This window comes from Mobula hypostoma, chromosome 13 (assembly GCF_963921235.1).
Source record: "Mobula hypostoma chromosome 13, sMobHyp1.1, whole genome shotgun sequence".
Taxonomy (NCBI): domain Eukaryota; kingdom Metazoa; phylum Chordata; class Chondrichthyes; order Myliobatiformes; family Myliobatidae; genus Mobula; species Mobula hypostoma.
In genome coordinates this window covers 14,549,939-14,568,280 of record NC_086109.1, presented here as the reverse complement: position 1 = coordinate 14,568,280, position 18,342 = coordinate 14,549,939, and the positions used below count along the sequence as shown (strand labels likewise).

Below are 18,342 nucleotides of genomic sequence, written 5' to 3'. Positions count from 1 at the left end.
AAGATGTTTGTCGATACCTTCAAATTCTTTGTTGCTCCTAACTTGTTGAAGTAGTGAAATCACTTAATATTTTTATTTCCAGCTGTTTCTGGCATCTCCAGCCCTGAATGCTTGAAACCGCCATGAGTCTTGCTGCTTATTTCTTGCCAACTATCAGTGACGAAAGTCAATGCTCTTTGAACTCAAATGCACGCAACTAACGCTACTTAAAAACTGTATACTCTAAGCACAGTATAGTGACTAACGTCCACACAAATGCACGTGACTGACGCTAGTTAGAAACTGTTCAGCAACAGACTTCTGCCCCAATTAAGCAGCATGGTGTCCCAAATCAATGAAGGAAATCCCATCCATTTTCTCTATTAGGTTTTGTTCTTTGAGAGTTGCCCCAAATAAGCGGCTGCCCGGATTGACCATTAGCTCTATTAGCTGGAATCAACTTGGTTTGTGTGTGTATATACAGTCAGGTGACAACAAACTTGAACTTGCTGTCCTTGTCCTTCATGGTGATAGTACAGTAGATGTGAATTTAGATGTGGACTTAGGACTTCAGTGGTTTAAGAAAGGTGGCAACTATAATCTTCTCAAGAGTAGCTGGCAATAGGAGTAAGTGCAGTGCCTGACATCTCAGGAAATGAAAATGTAGATATGTATTGTTCACCACAACTATTCATTGAGTAGCTGTTCCATGTTCTTTCACCGCAGCACTCAAGTCATTAAATTTGTGTGTGCATACCTAGCAACGTCAGAACTGGGAGCAGGAGCAGGTCACACATCCCCTCGAGCCTGGTCTGCCATTCATTAAGATCATGTTTGGTCTGACCTTTGATCTCAACACTTGTTTTCTTGTCCGTACCCTGTGATCAGCAATTCTCCTCAGTTGAAAACTCAATCTCAGTGATGGATAACTTGGCTAAAGTGTTTTGTGCACTTGAGAGCATCAGGCAACTCGAAGTTCCACGAGCAGTTGGATGAAATGCCATCAATCACTTCACTGTCCACGTCGGACTAATTCCAGCTTCTCCTCTCTAGCTCTTACTGAGTTTGCTTCCTACTGTTGAACCATATCAAATGTTGCTGTTGGAAAAAAAACTTGAGGTTTGACCTAGCTTGCTCATGTTTCAAGATCACCTATCAAATCGAATTCTGTTACACAACAGTACTCTGCTGAATGATTCAAATGCACACTTGTTTCCATTTCTATTTAGAAAATAATTCACAATATAATTGACCAGAGTGGTAGAGGGCTTATGTGTTTACCAATATATTGTTCTAGCATTACGTGAAGTTGTGTGTGAATACCTATTTGCCCAAGGTCCCAGCTTATCCAGAATCAGGTTTATTATCACTGATGTATGTCATGAAATTTGTGTTTTGCGGCAGCAGTACAGGTCATTTGTTCGTTTTCTGCCGTGTTGTATGATGAGGACAATTGTGGTCTTTGATCGTGATTGTTCTTGCCAATTTTTTTTTTTACGGAAGTGCTTTGCCATTGCCCTCTTCTGGGCATTGTCTTTACAATACAGGTGACCCCCAACCATTACCAGTACGCCTCAGAGATCGTCTGCCTGGTGTCAGTGGTCGTATAACCAGGACTTGTGATGTGCACCAGCTGCTCATGTGGCCATCCACTGCCTGCTCCCGTGGCTTCACATGACCCTGATCAGGGGCTGGCTACAACTTGCCCAAGGGTGACCTGCAGGCTAGCGGAGGGAAGGAGCATCTTACACCTCCTTTGGTAGAAAAATGTCTCCATCCCACCGCCCAAGCAAGACATAAAATATACTATAAATCAGGTTAAGAAATACATTTTTAAAAATTATGTATAAAAAAGCAAAAAAAAATGTTCCTAAGACTTCAGGCTCCGCTTCCTCCTCTCTGATGCTATTGATAAGGAGGTCTTTTCCTGCATGGTGGGGTCCTTAATGATGGATGGTGCCTTCTAGAGACATGACCTTTTGAAGGTGTTCTCGATGTTGGGGAGGTTGGTGCCCGTGATGGAGCTGGCTGAGTTTGCAACCCTCTGCAGTTTTTCCCAATCCTCTGCAGTGGCCCCTCCATACCAGATGGTGATGCTTGTATATCATGTGTTATATATTTGGGTCTGATATTCCATTGCATTTATCTGTTCTGGTGTTTTATTGAGGACCTGAATGTGCTGCAGTGGTGGGCAATCAATTGGTGACTCGGTGCCATTATAAATAGAAACACAGGAGATTCTGCAGATGCTGGAGATCCAGAGTAACACACACACAAAATGCTGGAGGTACTCAGCAGCTCAGGCACCATCTGTGGAAAGGAATAGAGTCACTTTCAGGTCAAGAACCTTCATCAGGACTGGAAAGGAAGAAGGAAGAAGCCAGAATAAGCAGGTGGGGGGAAGGGGAAGGCGTACAAGCTAGAAGGTGATGGGTGAAGGGGCAGGTAGGAGTGTGGTGAAGGGGAAGATAGGAGTATGGTGAAGGGGAAGGTAGGAGTGTGGTGAAGGGGCAGGTAGGAGTGTGGTGAAGGGGAAGGTAGGAGTGTGGTGAAGGGGCAGGTAGGAGTGTGGTGAAGGGGCAGGTAGGAGTGTGGTGGAGGGGAAGGTAGGAGTGTGGTGGAGGGGAAGGTAGGTAATGGGTGAAGGGGCAGGTAGTAGTGTGGTGAAGGGGCAGGTAGTAGTGTGGTGAAGGGGAAGGAAGGAGTGTGGTGAAGGGGAAGGTAGGAGTGTGGTGAAGGGGAAGGTAGGTGATGGGTGAAGAGGAAGGTAGGAGTGTGGTGGAGGGGAAGGTAGGAGTGTGGTGAAGGGGAAGGTAGGTGATGGGTGAAGAGGAAGGTAGGAGTGTGGTGGAGGGGAAGGTAGGAGTGTGGTGAAGGGGAAGGTGGGTGAAGGGGAAGGTAGGTGATGGGTGAAGGGGAAGGTAGGAGTGTGGGGAAGGTAGGAGTGTGGTGAAGGGGAAGGTAGGTGATGGGTGAAGGGGAAGGTAGGAGTGTGGTGAAGGGGAAGGTAGGAGTGTGGTGAAGGGGAAGGTAGGTGATGGGTGAAGGGGAAGGTAGGAGTGTGGTGAAGGGGAAGGTAGGAGTGTGGTGAAGGGGAAGGTAGGAGTGTGGTGAAGGGGAAGGTAGGAGTGTGGTGAAGGGGAAGGTAGGTGATGGGTGAAGGGGAAGGTAGGAGTGTGGTGGAGGGGAAGGTAGGAGTGTGGTGAAGGGGAAGGTGGGTGAAGGGGAAGGTAGGTGATGGGTGAAGGGGAAGGTAGGAGTGCGGTGAAGGGGAAGGTAGGAGTGTGGTGAAGGGGAAGGTAGGTGATGGGTGAAGGGGAAGGTAGGAGTGTGGTGGAGGGGAAGGTAGGAGTGTGGTGAAGGGGAAGGTGGGTGAAGGGGAAGGTAGGTGATGGGTGAAGGGGAAGGTAGGAGTGTGGTGAAGGGGAAGGTAGGAGTGTGGTGAAGGGGAAGGTAGGAGTGTGGTGAAGGGGAAGGTAGGAGTGTGGTGAAGGGGAAGGTAGGTGATGGGTGAAGGGGAAGGTAGGTGATGGGTGGAGGGGAAGGTAGGAGTGTGGTGAAGGGGAAGGTAGGTGGCGGGTGAAGGGGAAGGTAGGAGTGTGGTGAAGGGGAAGGTAGGAGTGTGGTGAAGGGGAAGGTAGGTGATGGGTGAAGGGGAAGGTAGGTGATGGGTGAAGGGGAAGGTAAGAGTGTTGTGAAGGGGAAGGTAGGAGTGTGGTGAAGGGGCAGGTAGGTGTGTGGTGCCAGGGAGATGAAGTGAGAAGCTGAGAGGTGGTCACGCCCCAGCTTCTCACTTCCCACCCCAGCTTCTCACTTCCCACCCCACTTCCCCAGTCACCTACCTTCCCTTCACCTGGCTCCACCTATCATCACCTCCCCTTTCTTTCCAGTCCTGATGAAGGGCTTTGGCCCGAAATGTAGACTTTTTTTCACTCCATAGAAGCTGCCTGACCTGTTGATTTCCTCTGGCATTTTGTGTGTGCCATAATAAATATGAATCGTTTGTTGGAATAAGGGAACGAGCCGTGCTAGCATTGAGCCTGGTGATTGTCTTGGAGCCTTACACACTGGAAATAAACCAAATTCCTGCTTTTACCTTGTGCGTCTCTGCCTTTCTCTCTTTCTCCTTCCCTTAGTCAAAGCTACTTCTTTGGCCAAGTTTTTGGTGCCCTGTCCCAATATTTCCTTATGTGCTCAGTGTCAGGCTTTGTTTGATAATTAGTTCTGTGCAGTGATCTGGGGCATCCTATAGTGTAAGAGTTAATCTAGCCTCGCCCACCTACCTTTCCCCTCAACAGCACACACAAAATGCTGGAGGAACTCAGCAGGTCAGGCAGAGATGAAAGAGTCAACACTTCAGGCTGAGACCCTTCTTCAGGACTGGAAAGGAAGGGGGAAGATGCCAGAATAAAATGGTGGGGAGAGGGGAAGGAGGACTAGCTAGAAGGTAATGAGTGAAGCCAGGTAGGTAGGAAAGGTAAAGGGCTGGAGAGGCAGGAATGAAATAGGAGTGGATCATGGGAGAAAGGGAAAGAAGGAGGAGGTGATAGACAGATGAGAAGAGGTAAGAGGCCAGAGGGAGGAGTAGAAGAAGGGGGGGGAGAGAATTTTTTTAACCAGAAGGAGAAATTGTTATTCATGCCATCAGATTGGAGGCTATCTAGAAGGAATATAAGGTGTTGCTCCTCCACCCTGAGGGTAGCCTCATCATGGCACAAGGACTGACTTGTTGGAGCGGGAATGGGAATTAAAATGTATGGCCAGTGGGAAGTTCTGTTTTTGGCTGATGAAGCGGAGTTGCTTGACGAAGCAGTCCCCAATTTACAATGGATCTCCCCAATGCAGAGGAGGCCGCATCAGGAGTACTGGACACATTAGACGACTCCAGCAGATTACACTTTTCCCCTTACTTGGCTTTGCCTATCAGCTTCCAACTTGTAACCATTCTCCTCCCCCCACCTTCTTATTCTGAATTCTTATCCCCTTCCCTTGCAATCCTGATGAGGGGTCCTGGCCTGAAACAATGACTCTTTATTGATCTCCATGGATGCTGCCTGACCTGCTGAGCCCCTTCAGCAATTTGAGTGCGTTTCTCTTTAAAGCACCGCGAGTGAATCCCACGGACCCTACCCTGAGTGCCTTTCTTGCCGCTGCTTTTCCTCTTGGTATGTCAGTGTGGAACGTAAAGGGTAAAACATTTCACACTGTAATTCAGCAGTGTAAATTGAAGGAGACAGCCACAGTTGACGGCTTTGCGATCGTTGTCGGGGATTAAGCCGGTCTTACCATAGACTTGCAGGCAGCAAATTATTATAAAATAGCTTTATTGTCAAGACTTGTGCTTTATTACCGAGACAGGTTGCTGACCACTATGTCTTCAGTACCTGAATGATTCCTGTGTCCTTCAGAAGCTCCCATGAGAGAGGTGCTGGTGGTGTTGTGTGGAGGAGAGGTGGGGAGGGGAAGCATTTGGGGAGGTCTGAGTCGAGAAATCTGCATGAGGAATTCTGTTTCCTGCACTTCACCTTGCTGCCTGCCTAGGTGTAGGCTTTGTCTGGCTGTTGGAATCAGAGGCTGGAGAATGAAGCTGCTCTGCTCCCCGCCTCTGCTAGTGGAATTCCGACAAGGAGCATATGAGGATGTGCTGGGAATGATCCCCAGATTCCGAGCCTGTGGGACAAAGGACACTACAAACATCCCGGGGTGTTGATTTTACAGGAGCTGACTGTGACTTAAAAAATGCTAAAGTTCAGGGCAGATAGGAAGAAGAGGTAGGTCTCTGTGTTAAGGACAATGTAATGCCGTGCAGCCCGATTAACTACATTGCACTCCTGTCAGGGTAGTGCTGCATTGCAGTATTCCAAAGGAGCAGGCAAACAGGCCTTCCTGAAATTGTAACAGCAAAGGCAGGTTCAGAATTATTCGCCTGGATGTTTGAGGCTGAAAGGGGCAAAGGTCTGTGTTTTGGGAGGAGACGTGCATTTTTGGCTCGGTCTGTTAAAGGTCCCTGGCTGTGATATGGTTAAATGTGTGAGCAAATTCTGCGTGGTTTTGATAGCATTGTGTTGACATGTTTGATCTCTATGGGCAGATTCCATTTATGTGGATGCTATAAACACACACACACATTCTCACTCAGACTTACATTTACACGCTCTCTCACTCTTTTACTCTCCCTCTCTCTCTTGCTCTCACACACTCTCTCCATCACTTACTCTCACTCTCTCTCACTCTCTTGCTCACTCTCTCTCACCTTCCCTCCCCTTCCCTCCCCCTCCCAGTCTCCCTTCCCCTCTCTCACCCTCTCTCTCAGCCCCCCTCTTTCACCCCCTCTCACCCCCTCTCTCTCAGCCCCCTCTCTCTCAGCCCCGTCTCTCTCAGCCCCGTCTCTCTCACCCCCTCTCTCTCACCCCCTCTCTCTCAGCCCCGTCTCTCTCAGCCCCGTTTCTCTCACCCCCTCTCTCTCTCTCCCTTTCATCCACTCTCCCTCTTGCTCTCTCTCCCTTTCTTTTGCTTTCTTTCTTCTTTCTCTGCCAGTTCCTTTGTATCTCTCTCTCTCTCTTTACTTCTATCTCTGTCTGTTTATATTTGCCTCCATGTCCCTTACACTTCTTCACTCTGTCCTTTGCGCACGCTCTCTCTCTCTCTCTCTCTCTCTCTCGCTCATTCTCACTCTCACACTCTCATCTCACTCCCAAATACAGCTATTTGTAACCAAACGAAAGACCAGCTCTCTGTTAACCGGCACGGAGTGTCCCACTGTGCTGCTACTACCAGATGTTCATTTACCTGACTGAGATTAAAGTACAGCTGTTAAGAGAGGCTGATTGCTGTTCCCATCAGTGCAATAGAAGTTTAAGTGTAACGCACTGTACTACGTACACAGTGTGTAAGTTTGACTGAATGATTACCATTTGGGGTCAGCAACAAGATGAGCTGGATGTGTTCTTTCACTGTTGTACACCGTATGACTGTTGTTCAGATCTTCAGTGGTAGGTGTGCTGAATATTAATGTCAGGTTGGAACCTGCAATTTCCCTCGCTGTCTGTCCCAGGCTGCTGTGGCTTTCAATCTTAGGGCAGGCTCTGCTGGCAGTAATGCGGCGATCGTGTTTCCCAGTGCAGGCCTCTCTTCAGCAAATGTTGGCCTTCTGTGGATACATCTGCATAGGCCTGAGGAGCACCATGTAATATTTTAATTAATTCAAATGCATGTGAGCTAAGATATTGACCTTCAACAGGCTATGCAAACCTAGACAAAAAGGACATGGAAACTTGCGTGATTTTAACCACAGGAGCAGAATTCGACCATTTGACCCACTGAGTCTACTCCACTGCGGCTGATTCATCTTCCCTTTCAACCCCATTATCCTGCCTTCTCCCCACAACTCTTGATGTCCTTACTTTAAATATACCCAATGACTTGGCCTCCACTGCCGTCGCTGGCAAGGAATTCCACAGATTCACCACCCACTGGGTAAAAAAATTCCTCTTCATCTCTACTCTAAAGGGACGTCCTTATTCTATTTCCCTTTGACAGCTGAGCTTCCTTGCTGCACCGACCAGCAGAGAGTTGCTCTCCTCCTCCTCCTTGTCCTAAGTCCCACTTCAGTACTACTGTTCCACACCACTGGAGCATTGAGTCTGCTCTGCCATTCTTCATGGCTGATTGTCTTTTCTCTCTCAACTCAATTCTGCTGCCTTCTCCTCGTAACCCTCAACTCCTTTATCAATCAAAAACCTATCACTCTTTGCCTTAACAACACCTAATGACTTGGCCTCCACAGCCCTTTGTGGCAACAAATTCTACAGATCCACTACTCCTTGGCAGTAGTTCTTTCTCATCTCAGATTTAAAGGGATGAAGCAGTGTCCTCTGATCCTATACTCCTACCAATAGAAGCATCCTCTCCACATCCCTTCTATCCAGGCCTTTCAGTATTTGGTGGGTTTCAATGAGATCCCATCTCGTCCTTCTGAACTCCCACAGTCCAAAAATGTACCGATTGGTAGGTTAATTAGTCATTGTAAATTGTCCTGTGATTAGGCTGTGGATGCTGGGCGGCGTGACCGGAGGGGCCTGTTCCACACATTATCTCAATAAATAAATAAATAGAACTCCATTGAGTACAGGCCCAGAACTATCAAATGATCCTCGTGTGTTAAAGCAACACACATCAAAGTTGCTGGTGAACGCAGCAGGCCAGGCAGCATCTCTAGGAAGAGGCGCAGTCGACGTTTCAGGCCGAGACCCTTCGTCAGGACTAACTCTGACGAAGGGTCTCGGCCTGAAACGTCGACTGCGCCTCTTCCTAGAGATGCTGCCTGGCCTGCTGCGTTCACCAGCAACTTTGATGTGTGTTGCTTGAATTTCCAGCATCTGCAGAATTCCTGTTGTCTCGTGTGTTAAACCTTTCATTCCCAGGATCATTTTTGCAAAAACCCCTCCAGAATCCTGAACTTGAACCTCACTTAGAAAATATTCAGCACCCTTTTTTTATTCCCGCCAAGTGCATAACCCCGTATTTCCTTCTGCCGTATCCCATCTGTCACTTCTTTGCCGACTCTCCCAACCTGTCCAAGACGCCTGCAGACAGCCCCCCCCCCCTTGCCTTTTGAACACTGCCTGTTCCTCAACTCAGTCACATCCAGGCTAATGAGGTAAAAGTGAAGAGCTGTCCCAACACTGACCCCTGCTGATCTCCATGAGTCGCCAGCAGCCATCTCTAAAAGGACTTACTTATCCCAAATCCTTGCACTCTGCTAGTCGGCCAATCTTCTATTTATGCAAGTACGCTCTCGTGCTCTTTGTCACCTCACCCTTTCCCCATTCTCCTTTCACTTTGCTCTTCTGATACACCCATAACGTAATCTAAATAAGTAACTCCTCATTCTGATATCAGTCAGGTGATACTTTAAAACTCGTTCCTTAGCGAGAAATCTTTGTTGCTTCCCTCAGATCCAAATTGTACAAGGACTTCCACAGTTACATTTTGTCAAAGATTTCTTTCATCTGTGATTATTTGGGCGCCATGGTAACATAGTGGTTAGCGCGACGCCGTTACAGTTTGGAAAGTCCCAGAGCCCGGAGTTCAATTGTGGCGCCGTTCTGTAAGGAGTCTCTGTATGTCCTCGCTGTGGAATGCTTGGGTTTTCCCCGGGTGCTCTGGTTTCCTCCTGCAGTCCAGCTTTCTCTTCTCGAGTAGCTCATCACAGTCCAATCATCTTCATATTTTGTTACTGTCTCAGTTCTGTTTTTCTTCCTCTTCTAATACATTGGTAGGTGACCCATTTGGAATTTTATGGCTTGTTTCTTGATGCATTTCTCTTTGTTATTCTTTAAAGATTAACTTTATTTCTCATGTCTACATGGAAGCACACCGTTTGCGTCAACGGCCAACACTGTCTGAGGATGTGCTGGGGGGAGGGGGCAGCCTGCAAGTATCGGCACACATCCAGCACCAACATGGCATGCCGACAACTGTATGTCTTTGGAATGTGGGAGGAAACTGAAGAACTTGGAGGAGACCCATGCAGTCACGGGGAGAAAGTACAAACTCCTCACAGCCAGCAGCGGGAATTGAACCCTGATTGCTAATCACTGGTGCAATAAAGCTGTACGCTAACCACTGTGCTACCGTGCAGCATCCTTTTGATTGGACCAGGCAGTTTGATGTCACCTACTATTAAAAATTGTGCAAGTGAGATGGGCAATATTTAGCTTAAACCATTTAAAAAAAAACTTATGATTGGAGCAACAATTTTTTTTGGAACCATGTAGAAGACAATTCAGCTCTTATCTGGGCCCATTAAATGAGACTTTACACAACATTATACAACAAAATACAACCCCACACTTCACCTGTTGTTAATAGTATTTCTCTGTGACCCCCTCTAACTCTAACCTTTTTGGATAATGCTCTCATTTCTATCACTCATTCCATTAGAGGGCATGCTTACAGGGCTGTTGCACCTCTAGCTCACCGCCTCTCTTTCTGGCTTTTAATTTTTCCTTAAAAGCTATCTGTTGGTACCATCTCGTAATCTCCTCAAAGAATTCCAACAAGTTCATCAGGTAGGATTTTTCCTGAAGGAAACCATGCTGACTTTGTCCTATCTTGTCCTGTGTCACCAAGTACTCCATAACCTTGTCCTTAACAATTGACTCCAACATCTTCCCAACCACTATAATTTCCTTTCTGCTGCCTTCCTCCTTTCTTAAAGAGTGGTGTGACATTTGCATAATAAATCAATTCCAATATGGTTGAGGTTCACTTCATGTTGTTCTTGTGTTAGCGCGTGGCCAAGTGGTTAAGGCATTCGTCTAGTGATCTGAAGGTTGCTAGTTCGAGCCTTGGCTGAAGCAGCGTGTTGTATCCTTGAGCAAGGCACTTCACCACACATTGCTGTGCGACGACACCGGTGCCAAGCTTTATGGGTCCTAATGCCCTTCCCTTGGACAACATTGGTGGTGTGGAGATGGGCAACTGCCAGTCTTCCATACAACCTTGCCCAGGCCTGCGCCCTGGAAACCTTCCAAGGCGCAAATCCATGGTCTCGCGAGACCATTGGATGCCTATTATTATTATGTTGTTGTTGAGTGCCATATGGAAGTTGTCCATAGCGTTTCTGTGCAAGATAAGGAAGTAGATTACCAGGCCTTTAAATTCCACTCAGATACTACTGCTGCTCAGGTTGGGGAACCGGTCAGATTCAAACTCAGGACCATCTACCTCGGAGTCCAGTGCTGATGCCACTAGACCACCAGCTGGTTGGAGTCAATATTGTTGGAAATGAGTCATAGTACAGTACAGAAATAGGCCCTTTGGCCCACTGAGTCCAAGTCAGTGACCAATCACACATTTACACCAGTCCGAGACTCGTCCTATTTATTCCCCCTCCCCACATTTGGAGCACAATGGTAGCATAGCAACTGGCATGACACTATTACAGCTCGGAGCTTTGGAGTTTGACATTCAGTTCCAGCACCCTCTGTAAGGGGCCTCTGCACATCCTTCCCATAGAATGCGTTAGTTTTCCCCGGGGTGCTCTGGTTTCCTTCGTCTGCCGGGTAGGTTAATTGGTCATTGTAAATTGTCCAGTGATTAGTTTAGGGCTAAATCACAGTTGTCGGGGATTGCTGGTGCGAAAGGACCTATTCTGCGCTGTACTTAAATTAAATTTTAAAAAATCCTGTCAACATCTGCAGACTCTACACAATAGGTTCAATTTGCAATGGCCAGTTGACCTACCAATCTGTGCGTCTTTGGGATGTGAGGGGCGACCAAAGTTACTGGAGGAAACTCGTGGTCACAGGGACAACAGAGATATCCCTGAAGGTCAGGGGTGAACCCAAATCTCTGGAGCCTTTAGGCAGCAGCTCCAGTAATACATCGCTGTGCTGACCTGCAGTGCTATTGAAACTATTTGGACATTTTTCAAGGTGTTGAACAGAAATTATAGCTGTACCACAGAACAGTTCAAGAACCCATGATCACTATCTCGCTCTTGTTGTGACTTAGTATAACTTTAATGTCTTACATTGGTAGTTACCAACTGGGACATGCCCACTTCTTATTGGGAAGGAGCAAGAGCCTGAAAATCCACACTCGGTGTTTTAGCAGCAGTTTTTCCCTTCTGCCATCAGATTTCTGCACATTCCATGAACCCACAGACACTACCTCACCATGTTTCTTTTGCATATTTATTTGTTCAGTCATTATCCTCATCTACAACCATGATCGCTCGTGGCAAATTTCTTCTGCAGACGTGGTTTGCCATTGCCTTCTTCTGGGCAGTGTCTTTACAAGACGGGTGACCCCAGCCATTATCAACACCCTTCAGAGATTGTGGGCCTGGTATAACCAGGACTTGTGATGTACACCAGCTGCTCACGCGACCGTCCACCACCTGCTCTCAGGGCTTCACGTGACCCTGATCAGTAGGGGAGAGGGCTAAGCAGGTGCTGCACCTTGCCCAAGGGTGACCTACAGGCTAGTGGAGGGAAGGAGCACCTTATACCTCCTTTCGTAGAAAGATATCTCCGCCCCACCACCAAATATTTGTTTAGCAACTTGTAGTATTGTTCTGCACAGCCGCTACAAAACAGTAAGTTTCATGACATATGTCAGTGATGATAATTCTGTTTCTGTTCTGCTGCTGCAAAATACAAATTTCACATGTCAGTGATAATAAACCTGTTTTTTCTTCATCTGCAATGAAACTGGCTAATGTTGACACTTCTGGTGAACAGTCCGTGCATGAGGGAGATGGGGCTCAGTTATTTGGTACTTACACTTGAGCTTCACTGAGTCTGACAGTGTTGCATGCAGCAGGGACGGCCTGAAGGTAAGCAACGTGGCTTCCTTCCAAAATACCGTTCATTTTCTCCCATGGCAAACAGCAATGAGTCGAGGGCGGATTTTCAGACTTGATTAAACTTGTCATATCTAATAACACGAACTCGTGAAAGAATGTGCTTGAGAGTGAGTGAAGCAAACAAAATGATACGATGTGATGATACAAGTTTTTTACAATAAGGGTGTCAGCTGAAATTAATTCTCTTGACATACGTTGCATAGGATGGCCTCATAATTTAGACACTGGTAAAACAAGACTGTAAACTCTTGTGGGCTCTGGTCTCATATTGGAATTGATACTTTTTAGAGAAAATTATACTGAAGCTAACATATTTCTTGTCTTCTCTGAGAAAACAGAAAATATGAGAAGGAAATTAGTTCCATAGCCTGCTGTACAATTCAATAAGATTATGGCCAATCTGACCTTGGGTTCAACTGTTTCCCTTCTCAGTTCCTCATAACTCTTGCCTCCTATTGGATAAGTATCTACATTTTGTTTACAGTAGAGGGGGGGTTCCCAACCTTTGTTATGCCATGGACCAACATCATTAAGCAAGAGCTCCGTGGACCACAGGTTGGGAATCCCCGCAGTAAGGCGTTGAAGGGAGGGGTGATAGTGTGAACATTGATTTCTCTAACTTTTGGTAATTTAACCCCCACCATCGTCTCTCTTTTTCTATTCCCCACTCCGGCTTCATCCTTACCTCTTCTCCTCGTCTGCCTATCATCTTTCTCTGGCGCCCCTCCTCCTTTTCTTTCTTCCATGGTCCACCGTCCTCTCCTATCAGATTCCATCTTCTTCAGCCCTTGGCTTATTCCACCTATCACCTCCCAGCTTCTCACTTCCCCCTCACCTGGCTTCATCAATCACCTGCCGGCTTGTACTCCAACCCCTTCCCCCACCTTCTTTTTCTGGCTACTTCCCCTTTCCTTTCCCATCCTGATGAAGGGTCTTTTCCTGAAATATCAACAGTTTATTCCTTTCCATAGATGCTGCCTGACTTCAGCAAGAATTTTATGGGTTGATTTAAGGCTTCCAACACCTGTGGAATCTCTTGTATTTAGAATTCAGCACTAACTATGGCATCTTGTGTATTTTTTTTATAAACCTCATGTTTACTTTCTACTTAATTTACAGTCACAGATTTACAGTTACACTCCTTGTGAGAGAATACATCGGGCGAGTCTGTATGTCTGCTTACTCATCACAACTCTGGCATGGTCTATACTTTCTTCATTCTGTTTAAAATCGATATGAAGGTTTGTTTGTTAGTTCTGTGCCATGTCTTATGACATAGGTGATAATGGTCTTTTCATGACCATGATTGTTCCTGGCAAATTTTTCTACAGACGTGGTTTGCCATTGCCTTCTTCTGGGCAGTGTCTTTACAAGAAGGGTGACCCCAGCCGTTACCAATATTCTTCAGAGATCGTCTGCCTGGTGACAGTGGTTGCGTAACCGGGACTTGTGATATGCACCAGCTGCTCATACGACCATCCACCACCTGCTTCCATGGCTTCAAGAGACCCTGATTTGGGGGCTAAGCAGGTGCTACACCTTGCCCAAGGGTGACCTGCAGGTGAGGGGAGGGATGGAGTGCCTTATGCCTCCTTTAGTAGAGATGTATCTCCTGCCACCCACGTATGAAGGTAGAACTATAATTAATAAGCTTGTAGGTGATGCAACGTATGTCAGTGTAGTCGATAGTGAGGAGGATTACAAGAAGATATCAATCTGTTGGTAAAGTAGGCAGAACAATGACAGATGTTGATATGAGGGAGGTAATGCATCTGGGAGATGTTCAAGAGTAAAGCATATACAATAAATAGTAGGTTTTTAAGGCATACTGAATCGCAGAGGAATCGCTGAAGGTGGCAGCACATGTAGTTAATGTGGTAGAGGAGGTATATTTGTTACTAGCCTTCATGAGCAGGCAAGCATAGGGAGCATATAGTACAGCTTTATAAAACATTGGTTGACATGCACAAAATGCTGGAAGTACTCCAGGAGATGGTGGGCCAAAAGGATGATTTCTGTGCTACATGACTTTATAACTTTATGACTGAAACCATTTAGTGAACCAGCCAATTGTCATTAAAGGAAATGTCACTTGGCATGATAGTCGACCATAACGATACAAAACAATGGGAACGTTCAGGGCTCATCACTCTGAAGAATGGTTTTAACTTCAGCAATGATCTCCACATCATTTCCAAAATCCTTTGCAGATGAATGGAGCTTTGGCGGACCCAAGGTTTTCGCTTTGTTGTGGGTGTAGGGAAAGAACATGATAATCAAACGCATTAAATATCAATCAGTTGTTTAGCTCTCCGCTTTTTAAAAAATGGTATTACGGTGTACCTTGTTCTTGATAGCATGACAAGTTATTTAGCTGGGTCACTTTTTATGTAAAAGTCCAGCAAACTGCCCTCGAGGTAAAGTTGCCTGACTTTATAATTTAATTAAATGTGTTCTCGCTTTAGGTTTTCCTGCATGCTCCTATGGACTGAAATTCAATTTTCACATATCTCTGGAGTAAACGATTTTGATTCATGACCCACTGGAGTAGTCAGTTCTAAAGATTCACGACCCTCTGCCAGTAGTTGTTTCTCAGTTTCTCCCCCCCTCTCCATTGTAAATGGGTAGCCCCTTATTCTAAAATAATGCCCCTTACTTTTAGATTTACCCACAAGGGTAAAATGTCAACTCAGTCCCACAGAATCTTGCATGTTTCAATAAACCACTCATTCTTCTGAAATCCAGTGAGTACACATCCAACTTATTCAATGTATCTGTGCTACACAAGTTTGTGCCAGTGATTAACATAGTTAATCTTGTTTGAAACATTTCTAATGCAAGTGTATCCCTCATTAAATAAGGAAACCAGATGACACGAAGTTTGGAGGTGTTGTGGACAGTGTAAAAGGTTGTCGTAGGTTCTTACAGGCTATAGACAGGATGCAGAACTGAGCGGAGAAGTGGCAGATGGAGAAGGATGAGTGGCGATTTGATAGAGGTGTATAGGATTATGAGAGACCTAGACAGAGCACCATTTTCCTAGAGTGGCAATGGTTAATGCCAGTGGATGTAAAGGGGTTCCCAACCTTTTTTTAATGTCATTGACCCTTATCATTATCCAAGGGGTCCTTGGACCCCAAGTTGGGAACCCCTGATTTAAGGTGAGTGAAGGAAAGTTTATTTATTTAGCGATACACTGTGGAGTTGGCCCTTCGAGCCACACCGCCCCAGCAACCCCCGACAAACCCGATTAACCCTAACCTTATGGTGGGTCAATTTTACAATGACCCATTAACCTATTGTCTTTGGACTGTGGGAAGAAACTGGAGGAGCCGGACAAAGCCCGTGTATTTCACGGGGGTTGTGGGTGGGGGGAAGGGAACGGACAGGGTCTCCTTACGGAACGGCACTGGATTGACCTAGGGGAGATGTCAGAGGTAGGTTTCATACACAGAGAGTGGTAGATGTCGGGAACACATAGCCAAGGGTGATGGTAGAGGGTGATACAATAGGGACATTTAGGAGACTGTTAGATAGGTGTATGGATGAAAGAAAATATGGATTGTTATGGGGTGTGTAAGTCATGGAGTAGGTTACTATAGGTCAGCACAAGATGGGCCGAAGGGCACATACTGAGCTATATTGTTTTATGTTCCACGACACACACTTGTCCAGATGTGGTCTCACCAATGCCCTCTAGTTTCTTCACTTTTTTTTCTCATGCCTTTATCACCTCAGACTCCTTTCTCAGTACCTCCTGCTCTCCACCCTGCATTTGATGCCCGGTGCACGCAGGTCATCAAAATGTTTTTTTTTCAGACAAAGCACTACAGAAAGATTGCTTCATTTGTGGTGTTGTTCACACAAAGTGGCTGTGACATTTCATAACAGCCCCATCCATTCTACTAAATTGAAAGTACTTTACAAAAGCTTGTTCATATGTATTGTTGCTGAAGAGCTTGTCATTTGTCGGTAGCTGATGTGGATTTGGGGAAGAGGTACTCCAATAGCTGGATAGTGTTTTAGCCTTTGGGCGGGTTCCTCCCTGTGCAACTGAATGAGACGTATCTATCACTCCCTTCTGTAAATGTACCAGCAAGGAGCTCCTGATTGGTGAGGTCCTGCTGTAAGTGACAACTTCCACCCCCAGATGTGCTTTGAAAGCTGGTTGAGGCGCGTTCTTGTCTTTTCTGACTTGCAACACTGCCTCAACTCCTGACATTCACAAAAGTTGAAACATACTGTAAAGCGACTGGGGCAAAAAACATGCAATTACATTCTAACAAGTTCATAAATGAGTTAAGTTTCAAGTTTAATTATAATTCAACCATAGATGAATAAATCCAAACAAAAGTGTTCCTCTGGGGCCAAGGTGCAAAACACAGTACCAACAATCATTCACAGCATAAGGCACTTAAGGTGGCACTGAACATACAGTCACACACAAAAAATATATATATCCCAAATCCTTGAGTGACATGTTCTGTAAATTGTTGGTGCATGTGTATTATCAGCAAGAATAAGCAGCTTTCAGCAGTACGCAGATGAATGTACGTATGCGTGCAATCCAGTTTGTCCTCCATCGAACGAACTCAGGAGAACAGCACCCATGGGGTGGGCCAGGCCCCAATCCAGCATGGCTGCCGCACTGCACCGCATCCAACGCCTCCCCTCCTGGACTGCTGCAACAGGCAAGCCCGCGGCTTGAGGCCTGGTTCTCACCACAACCAAGGCCACACAGTTCCCCTGCTGCCTGCCTCACCAATAAACAAGGGAAGCTAACTTGCAGCATTTTACAATAGCAATGTCCAAAAGGGTCTTGTGATTGCAAGAGAAACATCCAAGACAATCACTCACCTTTAGACTGCAAGGCTAAGATACTAAAAATAATTAAAAACTCTAGTAATTTCCAGTAATTAATACAAATTTACATTACCCAGAACTTCCTTGCAGCTGTTCTTCCCCATTGAAATGAAACAAAGGCACTAAACCCAGGCTGGATCAGCTTGAGTATCCCAATTATCCCAGTGTAACTGCTGGGAAACTCTGGGAAGTCAGAACTCTCCTGACTTCAGCAACAGCAAAACAATCCTCTTTCCTGCTCTCTCACCTTGTGGCGGGGGTGGGGGGGAGGTCAGCGTTGCTGAGCTACAAACAGAACTTGCGTAGAGTACAACTTTATTCCCTGAGGGGTGTCCTGGTAGAGGTATATAACATCATGAGGGGCAGAAACAGGGTGAAGGGTCTTTTTCTCGGGGAGGATGTGCTAATCATAGGTTTAAGACCAGAGGTTTAAAGGTCATAAGTTTAAAAGAGACATCAGGGACAGCCTCATCATGCAAAGGGCAGTGTGTACTTCGAATGAGCTGTCAGAAGTAGTGGTTGATATATTAGCAACATTTAAAAGCCAGTCAGATAAGTAAACGCTGTCTCCGAGGGAATTCAATGTGTTTGAGAGCAAAGTTGAGAACGGATGGTGGATCATGAGCCCATGCTCAGCTCCATTATTCGCCGATTAAAGCATGGTGCAAGATTGAAATCGCTGAGCAAGAATGCGGAAGCTGAGCGGGTGCTCAGCGTCACCTTCCTGAGTTTGGCCGGTCTCCCTCTCTCTGTCACTCTCTGCTGCTGGAGGAAGGTGTACAACTCTTGGCAAGGTTTGATTGGTGCAGCTTGTGGATTGGACTCGCTTTCAGAGGACTCTGCAGTTCATGTTACATGCGTTTCTGTTTTCTGACTACTCTTTAATTGCCTTTTTGCGTGATTCTGATCGGGGCGCTTTGCAGACTGGCTTTGCGGCCTGCAGTCAACAAACAACACAGCGCTAAATTGAGCTGAGCTGAGCATTCATAAAATATGGTTTGATGTTTAATATTCTGTGTGTTATTTGCTTGTATTTTGCCATTTGCACGATTTGTTCTTTTTTTCTCGTGCGTTGGACATTTAATATTTTCTTTGAATGGTCTCCATGGTGCTCCTTGTTTTGT

General features: G+C 46.1%; 1 protein-coding gene across 26 annotated transcripts in view; it reads left to right on the top strand.

The window, feature by feature from the left end:
• The window catches only part of plekha6 (pleckstrin homology domain containing, family A member 6), a 338,778-nt gene that overhangs the window by 217,160 nt on the left and 103,276 nt on the right, over nucleotides 1-18,342 (top strand). Inside the window, exon 1 of one of the 26 annotated variants that reach the window (XM_063065339.1) lies at nucleotides 5,465-5,750. The exons of 24 other annotated variants lie outside the window; for them this stretch is intronic. In XM_063065339.1, coding sequence (XP_062921409.1) covers nucleotides 5,719-5,750 — 32 coding nt within the window. In that variant the 5' untranslated portion in view covers nucleotides 5,465-5,718. Of the gene's footprint in view, nucleotides 1-5,464; nucleotides 5,751-18,004; nucleotides 18,013-18,342 lie in introns of those variants that run through there. One more of the 26 variants, XM_063065350.1, reaches the window with a different exon arrangement.